Source organism: Myxine glutinosa, chromosome 1 (genome assembly GCF_964187855.1).
Source record: "Myxine glutinosa chromosome 1, kmMyxGlut1.1, whole genome shotgun sequence".
NCBI classification, from domain to species: Eukaryota; Metazoa; Chordata; class Myxini; order Myxiniformes; family Myxinidae; genus Myxine; species Myxine glutinosa.
In genome coordinates, this window is record NC_136261.1 from 208,410,127 (window position 1) to 208,423,839 (window position 13,713).

At 38.0% G+C, this 13,713-nt stretch overlaps 1 protein-coding gene across 1 annotated transcript in view; it reads right to left on the reverse strand.

The window, feature by feature from the left end:
- Positions 1-3,226: 3,226 nt before the first annotated feature.
- The window catches only part of LOC144890979 (uncharacterized), a 103,823-nt gene continuing 93,336 nt past the window's right edge, over positions 3,227-13,713 (reverse strand). The window contains exon 9 of the mRNA XM_078772873.1: positions 3,227-3,283. Within this exon, the coding sequence (XP_078628999.1) occupies positions 3,227-3,283 (57 nt within the window). The remainder of the gene's footprint in view (positions 3,284-13,713) is intronic.

Here is a 13,713-nt window from a genome sequence, read left to right on the forward strand (position 1 = left end):
GTAATAGCCGGATCCAAATCCGGATCTTCACCAAAATCTAATCATTTCGTCCTTGTCACATACGCTACATCTCTGACATATTTCGTCCGAATCCGTCCACAACTTTTCGAGATATTTTGTTCACAGACAAAAGGACAGACAAACAGACAGGGGTGAAAACATAACCTCCATCCACCTTTGGTGGCGGGGGTAATAATTCTCCCATACAATTTTTGCCTAGATTACGCTCAATACATTTCAAACTGATTGGATTAAGCATTGTACTTATGACCGGATTAAGTGTTGTATATGAAGGCACCGATGTCATGATCAACATATATTTTACTCCTCATGGGGAGTTCTTGACGATGTGTCAATTTTCAATTTTTTTCATGGAGCGTTTTCAGAGATACAGAGGTGCAAAGTTATTTTTTTATTTTTTTTTTCCAAAATGGCACCCGCACCTCGTGACCTATTATATCATTCTTATCATTTAAAAAAAATCTACTGCATTAGGTGCTCCTTTGGTGAAAATTCCGTGGCAATCGCTCAAGCGGGTTGCAGAGAAAATGAATTTAAAAGAAAATAAACGTGCAAAAACGGGAGAATAAAAAATATTAATAAACTTAACAAAAACAATTAGGTTCCAGTGTTCTGTCATTGTGTTAATTGAAACTGTCATTCTGGTGTTTCACAGGCAGGTTGTTTCATCAATGTATGTGTCGTCCTTCGGATGTCGGTAAACCTGGTCATCCCGTTTGTCGGCATTAATTAATGGACATTAAATATCCTATGGTGTCATTCGCGAAGAGTTGGCAACCTATCACTGGCACCATGAACAAATTACAAATTTCTTATACAACTATTGCTGGGAAGGTAATGGCAAACCACCCAGTATAACCTTTACAAAAAAACTGCTTACATTTTTATTTTTATTTTTATATATATATATATATATATATATATATATATATATATATATATATATATATATATATATATATATATATATATATATATATACACAAAGAATTAAGTTAAGCACTCCCCCCCGTTTTTTTACAACCTCGCACATTACAAGTTTGTTGTCGTCAAAACAGTGTAATATACCCATGATATTGCTATATTTTCTGGAGAAGTGATATTATGGTCACATAAAAACATAACAATCATGCCGTTTTCAATATTTTATTCTGAATAATTTAAGGTGAAATTTTTTGGGAATTTTAGGCATATTTTCACCTCAATTTAAGTATGGAGCTATAGGTCCATCACGGACAGTGTGGATGACGTTTATGTTTTCTAACGTACAGTCATTGTTCTGAGAAGACCTCTAGCGATCTTTGCGTCAATAACGTGTGTAGGACCCACGTGATCGGATCACTGACTCAACCCTATGTCTCATAGACCCTGTAAGCCGTCGTATGCGTTGCTGTGGCAGGTTGTTCCATTCCCGATGTAATGCACGTTCCAATTCATCCAGATTGGCTATTGGAGGGACCATCTTCGCAATTTGTCGTCCCAACATGTCCCAAACGTGCTCGAGGGGGTTCAACCTGCCACAGCAACGCATACGACGGCTTACAGGGTCTATGAGACGTAGGGTTGAGTCAGTGATCCGATCACGTGGGTCCTACACACGTTATTGACGCAAAGATCGCTAGAGGTCTTCTCAGAACAATGACTGTACGTTAGAAAACATAAACGTCATCCACACTGTCCGTGATGGACCTATAGCTCCATACTTAAATTGAGGTGAAAATATGCCTAAAATTCCCAAAAAATTTCACCTTAAATTATTCAGAATAAAATATTGAAAACGGCATGATTGTTATGTTTTTATGTGACCATAATATCACTTCTCCAGAAAATATAGCAATATCATGGGTATATTACACTGTTTTGACGACAACAAACTTGTAATGTGCGAGGTTGTAAAAAAACGGGGGGGGTGCTTAACTTAATTCTTTGTGTATATATATATATATATATATATATATATATATATATATATATATATATACAGATATATATATATATAGATATATACAGATATATATATATAGATATATACAGATATATATATATAGATATATACAGATATATATATAGATATATACAGATATATATATAGATATATACAGATATATATATATAGATATATATAGATATATAGATGTGTGTAAATGTGCATGTATTTGTATCATGTATAAGGGTAAGTGGGATCCATAGCTATAATGTATGAAGGATTTAATAATGCTTTGTCTAAATGCGTTGTGGGACTAAAACATTTTTCCTAAACTCAGTTTTCTGACTTCTTTTTTTTGTAGATCGAACCTGACACCTGCCCATGGGAGCCCTCCATATGGAGCTCCCCAAAGTGCGCTCCAACACATTGGTTGACCCCAGCAACTGAGATCCCTGGAAATGAAACCACATGTCTGGATGATATGGATGTTCACCGTAAGTTGATTTTGATGCTGAATGTAAAATATGTTGAGAGAACAAGAAAATAGTAGTGATTCGTAAGTTGGGTGGACTGTTTCATTGCATTACCTTTTGTAATAATTTCTTCATTGCAGATATAACAACAGGTTGAGAATTACTTGTATAACTGTGATTTTTGTGATTTTAAATGATATTTGGCCTCGTTTTATTTTCACACTGAAATGTTGGAATCATAATTGATTATGATTTATTGATTAGGAACGGCTGATCTGTGTTTGTTTTGCTTAATTTGATTTCAAAGTCATCCAAGTAAAATTTTCTCTTTCTTTTGCTCATTGCAAACCCAAACCCTTCAGAATGTCTGGACTTCATTTCAAGGGAAGATCAGGAAGAAGAGATGGTGGAGATGAACATCTACGAAATCATCTTTCAAGTTGTGTACAATTCTTTGGCAATTCGCTGGATTCTTTTCTGTTTTACAAAGTGGATAAAGAGGCTGAAAAAGATGTACACCAATAAAATGCACCACAAAAAGAGGAAGAGGCGATGCACTTGCAAGCTTGAAAGCAAAGGACCAACCCTATGGCCAAGTTCCTGGGGTAAGGTGCTGCAGGATATGTGGGCAAGAAGCTGACCCAATCATGGAGCGTTACCATGATGCTCCCCTACAACGAGCAATCCTACAACGACAACGACACCCACACCCTACAACAATGACATGATGCTCCCCTACAACGAGCTGACCCAGTCATGGTGCTTTACCTCAATCTTGAGAGGGGTTGGATGACGTGATGCTTCCCTACAACGAGCTGCACAGAAACTTGCGGCAATGTTCCAGGCAGCCATGGTAGCCAATCTGCAAATGTAATAATACAAATGTAACTAATACATACAAATGTAACTAATACATACAAATGTAACTAATACATACAAATGTGATGAATACATACAAATGTAACTAATACACACAAATGTAACAGTAATATATAAATATCATCGCAGTAATTTGTGTGGTTATTATGACATTAATACATACAAATGTAACAGTAATACATACAAATGTAACTAATACATACAAATGTAACAGTAATACATACAAATGTAACTGTAATACATACAAATGTCACAGTCATTAAATTTGGCCCACATACCAAGTATGACCCGGGGATTGTCCGAAGGGTATTTTAAGTGCTCCAATGGAACGGTTGATAAGGAACAGCTGGCTTCGCAAGTGACAAGTAATTCGGACTTGTGAAGATCAGGCATTCGAAGATGAGCACTTGGAGTTCACTCGTCCTGTCGTTGCTTTAATCATTGTAATCCTCCACAATCGTAATCCACAATCATTGAAATTGTAATCTATTGTAAATAACCCTGTATGTTTAAGGACTTTTAATAAACTGTAATCACTGTCCTTCAATAAACATTGTAAACAGTACCTGGTGTCATCGTTTTTTAATATTATTTAAGCATATTTTATGAAACTGTAACCATGTGCATTCATGGTCGCAGACATTTTTTTTTACTTTAAAAATTTTCCCCTATGCATCAGGAAATGCCGGGAACAAATCCCTCTCTTCCTCATTGAAACAATGCCCTGACATTTGCGGTGTCGACATTCGTGGGATTTTCCCCTATGAATCAGGAAATGCCGGGAACAAATCCCTCTCTTCCTCATTGAAACAATGCCCTGACATTTGCGGTGTCGACATTCGTGGGATTTTCCCCTATGAATCGGGAACCGCAGTTACCTATCCCTCGTTCCCCCCATTAAAACAATGCCCCGACATTTGCGGTGTCGACATTCATGGGATTTTCCGCGAATCAGGATCTGCAGAGAACCTGTGACCCACCCCCCTTTTCCCACTGAAACAATGCCCCCACATTTGTGAATTCGACATTTGCAGCATTTTCCAGGAACGTATCCACCACTAATGTCAGGGCCTGACTTTATATAAACTACAACGGCACTTGGAAGAGCACATACCTCTACCAGGCAGACCAGTTTATACTTTGTATGCCATTGACAGGCCGCATCTGGATCCCGATCTGAACCAAAATCCAATCACCTTTTTCTTGTCACCTAACCAACTCATCCAATAAGTTATCATAATCTGTCCATATATTTTTGAAAAATCATGCTGTATATCGTTTTTGGCCCCATCTCTCAATGGTGAATAATCAAATAAAAATGAAAAAGCGCTTGTGGCCGGATTCGGATCTTTATGGGAGATAGGGCCAAAAACGATACATAGCAGGATATCTCAAAAAGTTATGGACGGATTTGGACGAAACGTGGTTAACAGGTTGGGTGTGTGACAAAGACCGAAGGAGAAATCAAAAGGATCTGAATCAAATTCAAATTCAAATGGAGAATTCAAAGGATCTGAATTTAGATTCGGATACGAGAATTATTTAAAACTAGCCGAAACCCGTGGAACATCCACGGAAGGGAGGATGTGGTGTATGGATAGAGTGTACCACTATGGATGGCATAGGGGATTTGCTTGTCCGAGTAAGAGTTAGGAAGAAAGATGAGAATGAAGAGTGCGTATATGAACAACGTATTTATTGCAATCTACTTAAATGACAACGCTACGATATACTTTTGAAAAATGAATGGATTCATAACAGGAATCCGCATAGCACTGGCGCAGTGGTATGTGTCAATGGAAAGGAACAGCAGTAGAACCATAGACTTTTAAAAAATGAACGGATTAGTAAATCGACTGGAACAGATTTTTCGAGTATGGCTGTACGTGATAAACAAAGAGCGCGGTTGGAAGAAATTATGGTAAACCCACCTGATGAGGTTAGCGTACACCACGATCGATGACACCGGCACAAATGCATGCTCAGGATTGTCCACTCAGTGGACGGCTTGCTGTCGCCTTCGACTGTGCAATCAGCGGACGGCTTGCTTCGCCTTTACCCAGCAGACGCCAATAAGATGGCGTCGTATCGGCAGTTAATCGGATGCTTTTGGGCCCCAACGTCGGCTAATTCAGATTTTTCGAGTATGGCTGTACGTGATAAACAAAGAGCGCGGTTCGTAGATCGTAAATCCATTAGTGCCGTGGGCATCGGGTCACTGGGTGCGGCGTAAAAGGGATTACAAAGTCGAGTCCTTACGCTATTATTATATAGATTGTAAGTGATTCTTCACCATTGAGAGATCGGGTGAAAAGCGACAAACAACGTGATATTTGAAAAAGTTATGGACGAGTTATGACTAAACTTGGGATGAGTTGATTCGGTGACAAAAAAGCCGATTCGATTTTGGTTCAGGTCCGAATCCAAATCCGGCCTTTCAGTGGGATACAAAACGTACCTGGCGGAGGAATGCTCTCTACTGAGTGCCGTTCTAGTTATTACTTTTCTTGATGGTGCATCACAAACTTGGAAATGTCTTCTGAATTATCTTTGTGTCATGATCGTAGAATATCTAAGGAGAAATACTGCTCAACCACAAATGTCCAATTTGCCATTCCTGTGGATTCATTGGTTGTTTGTTTTTAATCTGCAGTTCATCTGATACAACCTGAAAGAAAACAATAATTACCTTGCATTATCATGGAATTATTCCACCCTGAAATCTGTCCCATATTTTTTTACCACACCCTGTATAAGGAAAAGGTCATCAACTGCATCATGCACGTATTACTTGATTGGACCAATACCCTTGATGACCACAAGTACTAAAACGAAGAATAGACAAAAGAGTAGGGACACAAATCTAAAAAGACTACTACATGTCATGCCGCAAAGAGGTTTTAAAAAGGGAAACGTATGACCAGGTGTATATATGGATGAGGTGGAATTGGGATAAAAAGGACACATTTGTATCACCAGCAGCAGCTTCATAGACTGGATTATCTACACAGGATATATGGACCACTGTACAAAATGGGGGTTCAATACAATGATCACGTGATGCAAATGGCGTTCAGTGCTTGATGTGATCTTTAACACAACTGAATCCTTCCATCATTTGCTAACAGTCAGCATTTAAAAAAGGGCAGAGCCTGGACAAGCATAAAAAAACCATTGCGCAGCCTTGATGAAGGAATATTTTTTTGTATACAAAGTCAAGGCTCATAGAAAAGATAATGCACTGAACAGACCAGGACGTAACCGGACGAAAGTACAGTAGAGAGAGGGGGAAAGCGGGGGACGACACCAACTGCGGAGTTGAAGGACAAGATAGAGGGAGACTTGGACAAACAATCGGTGTGGGAAGGAATGGGGGACAGGAAAGGATGCATGGGGTGGACAAGATGAACACAGAAGGAAACTCTCAGGAAGGAATGGATCCATGGGTGGACAAGATGAATACAGAAACTGTAAGTTTGTAAGAAAGAAGGCTTGGGGGTGAGGGGAGAGGATAGAGGAGTTAATGAGGATAGAAAAGATCATGGTTTTGGATTGGGGATGACCAGACATTGGTGAACAGCTGTTTTGAAGACCTGGAGGGAGGAGTGGGATAGAAAAAAGTTTGGGAGTTTGTTCCAGAGACGGGAGAAAAGAGGAATGAAAGAGTGAAGGTGAGCAGAGAGCCTAGATTTTGGTCGTTTCAACAGAAGAGGGTTGCTGGCAGATCTTGTGTGTCCTGCAGGAATATTTGGGGGACAGAGCACAGAGAGAGCTGGGGGAGCAAAGCCAGAGAGGAGCAAGGTCGGTAGAAGACAGTGAGAACGCCAATTTAGGTGAGAAATGATCCTGGATTTAGGGAGTTTCACCAGAAAGGGGTTGATGGTGGACCGTGTGTGCCCTGCAGAAACCTGAGGGGGAAGGACAAAGCACAGAAAGAGCAGAGGGTGCAAGACCAGAAAGAAGATGGTAGAAGACAGAGAGACCACAGATCTGTCTGTGAAGGTGAAACGCTCATCTCTTCGACTCAGCTTCATCGTGTGAGATTAGTAGTGTATATATGTTGCTTCTGGGACACTCTCATTTTCCCATTGACTTACATGTTAATTTTTCCCCTCCCTCATTGCCCCTAAACACCTCTATTTCTCTCACCCTGTTCTTTACGAACCTTCTAACCTTTTGACATGTTATCCTTATTCATTAGACCACTTAAACAATGGTCCTTCTGTGTGAACCTGTGATCCTTCTGACCTTATGAACCTTTTAACCTTTTACTCTTAATATCATCTGGTGAATATAACCCACTCAAACAACGACCCTACAAATATTTGTTTATGTGTGGGAAATAATTTAATTCTCCTACAACTCTCCTCACCGTCTAATACATTAACAAAAAATATGTTTGAGTTTGGTTCTTTATTAAGATATTTTAACTGAGCTAAGATAAAATGGTAAACCTCCCTCAATGTTCTTATTTGAGCGCCTCCAGTGCCACACACTTTTTGGTAGGCTCTGCCCACCTTTTGTTAAGCTCCGTCCACTTTTTGGAAAAACCCCGCCCACTTTTTGGTAAGCCACGCCCACCTTTTACTAAGCCCCGCCCACTTTTTGTTAAGCCGCGCCCACTTTTTGCTATGTCCCGCCCCTTTTGCTAAGCTCCGCCCACTTTTGCTAAGTCCCACCCACTTTATAAACTCTTCAGCATTGTATCATTTCCAGGTAAAACATTACATCATTTTCAGGGAATTTCCATCACATCATTTCCAGTTAAGACACGCCTAGGGAATTTCCACAGGAAATGACACACACCCAGCCCTTCTTATAAAAGGCACCGACCACACAGGCTTTTTCAAACACGCTTTCTGCTTCACTTGAGATTGGACTCCTATGCCGAAATGGAATGGGATAACTTTGCTATTCCTTGGAGTCCTACTACCTGTGTAGAACTCAACCTTCAGATTGATGAACTGGACTCGAACCTCTTATCAATGGAGGTAAGTTTGTTTATTTATTTATTTATTTATTTAATTAATTATTTATTTAATTATTTATTTTAATATTTTTTTTTAGATGAGACTCGTGTAAGAGTTAACAAAGTTAATTTTAATATTCATAGAGCTTGATTTATACAAATAAAAAATATTGTATTAAATTAATACATTGTTATTTTCTTTCACAGGAAATTGTATCTGAGATACGAAATGAAAATTCTGCTTTTAACACAACTTGGGATGAAGTTATTTTTTTGTTTGAAGACATTTTGAACAACCAAGACCCCCAGAACGAGTTCTACCTTGATGACCCAGCCAAAGAGTTATACCTTGGAGATCCACAAAATCCTGAAAAAGAGTTTTACCATGATGATACTTGTTGTGAGTTATCAAAACAAAACCCACTGAACAAGTTCTACCTTGATGAGCCAGAATACAAGTCATACATTGGAGACCCACAAATTTCTGAAAATTGGGAAAGGGGAGTTCTCCCTGATGGTCCGCAGTTATACTATGTGAGACACATCATAGAAACCCTAAAAAATTGGGCAAGGAGAGTTCTCCCTGATGGTCCGCAGTTATACTATGTGAGACACATCATAGAAACCCTAAAAAATTGTGAAATGGGAATTCTCCCTGATGGTCCGCAGTTATACTATGTGAGACACATCATAGAAACCCTAAAAAATTGGGCAAGGAGAGTTCTCCCTGATGGTCCGCAGTTATACTATGTGAGACACATCATAGAAACCCTAAAAAATTGTGAAATGGGAATTCTCCCTGATGGTCCGCAGTTATACTATGTGAGACACATCATAGAAACCCTAAAAAATTGGGCAAGGAGAGTTCTCCCTGATGGTCCGCAGTTATACTATGTGAGACACATCATAGAAACCCTAAAAAATTGGGAAAGGGAAGTTTTCCCTGATGGTCCGCAGTTATACTATGTGAGACTTATCACGGAAACCCCAAATATTTCTGAAAATTGTGGTTCTACCTTGGGGACTTGGAAAGATGGTTATATTTTTGGAGACTCGGAATGGGGGTTTTGTTTTGATGACTCGGAATGTGATACCTATCTTGGAGGCTCAACAGGAATGTGGTTATACCTTGGGAACTTGGAAAGTTGGTTTTATTTTGGAGACTCTACCTGTGGGGTCCATCTTGGAGACTCTTTGGATTCTAAAGCAATGAACAATGTTCTTTGTTTAATGACGCTTGATTTAAGCAATATCAAGAAAGTTCGAGGAAGAAAATGCTGGAAAATTCTTTCTTCCCATTTCTACTTCTTCAAACTTGAAAGCCTTGAAAGACAGAATTGGAAGAAGAGGAAAAAAAATAAAAATGAAATACATATTTTTAAAAAAGAAGAAAAAAAAGATTATGTTAGGGTTTGGGTGGGATTTTGAATGTGAGGGTTAGGGATGGGGTTGGGTTAGGGATGGGGTTGGGTTAGGGTTGGGATTTTGAATGTGAGGGTTAGGGTTGGGGTTGGGTTAGGGATGGGGTTGGGTTCGGGTTGGGATTTTGAATGTGAGGGTTGGGGTTGGGTTAGGGATGGGATTGGGTTAGGGTTGGGATTTTGAATGTGAGGGTTAGGGATGGGTTGGGGTTGGGTTAGGGATGGGGTTGGGTTAGGGTTGGGATTTTGAATGTGAGGGTTAGGGATGGGGTTGGGTTAGGGATGGGGTTGGGTTAGGGATGGGGTTGGGTTAGGGATGGGGTTGGGTTAGGGATTGGGTTGGGTTAGGGATGGGGTTGGGTTAGGAATGGGTTGGGTTAGGGATGGGGTTGGGTTAGGGATGGGTTTGGGTTAGGGATGGGTTTGGGTTAGGGATGGGTTTGGGTTAGGGATGGGGTTGGGTTAGGGTTTGTATATTATTATGACTCACTCACACATACACAAAAGTTAAGCCCCAACTGGAAAGTTGAGGGATTCTGTGTTTGGGGTTCACAGATTTAAAAACGTATCCCCATTATACACACACAAAAGTTAAGCCCCAACTGAAAAGTTGTGGGATTCTGTGTTTGGGGTTCACAGATTTAAAAACGTATCCCCATTATACACACACAAAAGTTAAGCCCCAACTAAAAAGTTGTGGGATTCTGTGTTTGGGGTTCACAGATTTAAAAACGTATCCCCATTATACACACACAAAAGTTAAGCCCCAACTAAAAAGTTGTGGGATTCTGTGTTTGGGGTTCACAGATTTAAAAACGTATCCCCATTATACACACACAAAAGTTAAGCCCCAACTGAAAAGTTGTGGGATTCTGTGTTTGGGGTTCACAGATTTAAAAACGTATCCCCATTATGCACACACAAAAGTTAAGCCCCAACTAAAAAGTTGTGTGATTCTGTGTTTGGGGTTCACAGATTTAAAAACGTATCCCCATTACATTTTATTTATTTATTTATTATTTTCAAGGGTATTATCTGCTTACTTGTGTTTTTTGTAATTCTTGCGAGTAAAATGAACCCAAGATTTCTTCTCCATTTAAATCATATAATTTGTAGGTCCAAGGGACTGTATCCATTACATCAATGATTTTAAATAATTCACGAGTCCATTTTTGTGTATAACCTTTCTCAAAATGACTTTTCCATTTGTATATTCTTACAATATCACCAACTTTAAACTTGGGCTTTCTCAAATTAATCTCCTTTTCATATTCTAATTTTGTAAATGTTTCTGATGGTTTTGATTTTGTTGATGAATGAACTGTATTATTGTAATTATCTACAATATCCTGAATTAAATACACCCATTTTTGAGAACCGAGTTGTGTGAATTTTTTATATAATTTCTCTTTTAAAGTACGATTAAAACGCTCAATAACAACTGCCTTTCCTTCATTAAAGGTGCTGTATAATTTAATACCCTTCCCCTTAAGAAATTTCATGAATATTTTGTTATAGAACTCTGTTCCCTCATCAGTCCATAACTTCTTTGGTTTCCTTTTATCCCGATCAAATATTAGCTTAAAGGCTAACATTAAAGTATCACCCCTTTTATTTTTTAAAGGGACAACCCAGGCAAATCTACTCCTCAAATCAATAACGGTTAAAGCATACCTGTATCCCCTGTCATTATTCAATTCAATTAAATCAGCGGACCATATGTGGTCGGTGTATTTAGAATAAACCTTCCTTCTTTTAAACTTTGTGATTATAGGTTTGTGTAATTCTTCAGCCAAAAGCTCCTCAGTCTTGATGACATCATTAGAGCCTAATAGTTTTTTGAGGAATAACCAAGACCAAGTTTCAATTTAGCATTTATCAAATTTCTCACAATAAACCTATCAACTTTCTCTCTCAACGTTGGATTTTGTATCAAAGACAAATTATACAACATTTCGCTGTCGGCTTTATGTTTTTCAGTCAACGTAGTGGTTTTCCCATAAGCAATATCATGCTTCATACACACTTCATCAACCCTATTTGTAGGTTTAGACCAAGGTTTAGGATTGTCAGCCTCATCTAATCTTTTATCCAAGTTTGTTCCTGGACCACAGAAAGAATACCCTGGAAGGTGTAATTCCCCTGGAATTCCAGTTGTTGTAAATTTACTTCCTGACAGAAACTTTTGTATGTCTCCTCCTCTTTTAGGAGAGATGAATTGGCACTTTTTAGAGCCACATACTTGACATATTCCTTTTTGATAAACTCTATTATTTTTAGCTTTAACATAAGAGATATTTTTAGATTTAGTTTTCTTTTTACATTTGAGACAATAACTCATATTTATTTATCAGAAAAATTCCGACAGAGTATCAAAACCTTTTTGGTTTTCAACATATACATTTCAATCTTTATTTTTAAAACATAAAGAATCCTAAGGAATGCCTTCACTCTCTCCTCCATTTATTTACAAATAAAAACTAACTAAAGTCAATGACACCAACATCATCAATCACATAATCTTTTCCTTCTTCTTCTTCTTCTTCTTCACCACTTTCTCGTTTAAATCTCCTCCCTGAAATTGAAGACATTGACGTTGTTATTTTTGAAACCATTATCTTCATAAGAGTTGTTAATTCTTTAATTTCCTCTTCGGTGCGTTGAGATTGATTTATTTGCTGTAATACACTCAATCTTTTACGAATCTCACTGATTTCCATCTTTTTATATTTTTCCTCCCTCTCTCTTTGCTCCCTTTCCTCCCTCTCCTCCTTCTCCTTTTTCTCCCTCTCCTCCTTCTTCTTTTTCTCTCTTTCCTCCTTCTCCCTTTTCTCTCCTTCCTCCTTCTCCTTTTTCTCCCTCTCCTCCTCCTTTTTCTCGCTCTCCTCCTTCTCCTCCCTCTCCCTTTCCTCCTTCTCCTTTTTCTCTCTTTCCTCCTTCTCTTCTTCAACTCCTTCCTCATCCCTTGCTACCCTTGAGTTTGAACCCCAAAGAATATTATACATATACTCATCTGGATTTTGAGATATTCTTGTATCTATAATTATTTTTCTCATAATAGGATACCAATAAGATTTGTTGACGATTTCTAAAAGAGTTTTATATTTCATAACTTTGAGAAGTTCATTTTTATTTAATATTTTAAACAAGTCTCTATTTGTGGGTTTAACAATATCAGTATAAGGCCAGTTTTTTATGACAAAATTCCCATGTATATGCTCCAAATCATAAGGTATGTAATACCGAGCACCCTTTTCTTGTAGGTATCCTTGAATACAAAAATTATAATTCTCTTGTAGTCTTCTTCCTGCCATTTATGTATCAGAAATATATGTGAGATTAATATTATGACAGGTAATACCACCCCATCTTCCCACTACCAAATCGGTTTGTATTCCTCGGCTTTCTATCCTTATCTCATTACCTTCCTTCTTTGTCATGCGAACCATCGCTATACTATCATATATTTTTATTTTCTTAAAATCACGTATTTGTTGTTTACTAATTGTACTTCCACATAAATCCTTATCTTCACCAAGTGGATAATATTCTTCTTTACGAGACTGATTTAAATCATGTAGGTCTTCTATGTTTATTGAAAAAGACCAATTATACCCTAAATCAGGCATATCATACCCCCATTTATTAATTCGCATATTAACTAAATGTCCTTCTTTATAAAATTTAATTGTAAGCAGGTAGTTAAATTCAATGAGGAAAGGTGTATGGTCAGTATAACCAGGTGTTGTGGTTGTAAATTTTACTTGTTTCACAAAACGTGCTGTTTTCTTTAAAGATATATATTGTGATAAATCACTGAATCTAATCAAGTCATTCGCATCTGTAGGGTTTGGATAATTGATTAATTTATAAGTATTCTTCATATTAATATTTTTACTTACACTATATTTTTGTCGTTCAGCCTGTGCCTTTGTATAATAATTTGATAAATCAATATCCTGAGAGGATTTTCCAAAGATAGAACCATCTTTTCCAACATAGGTCATTTATATTAGATAAAAA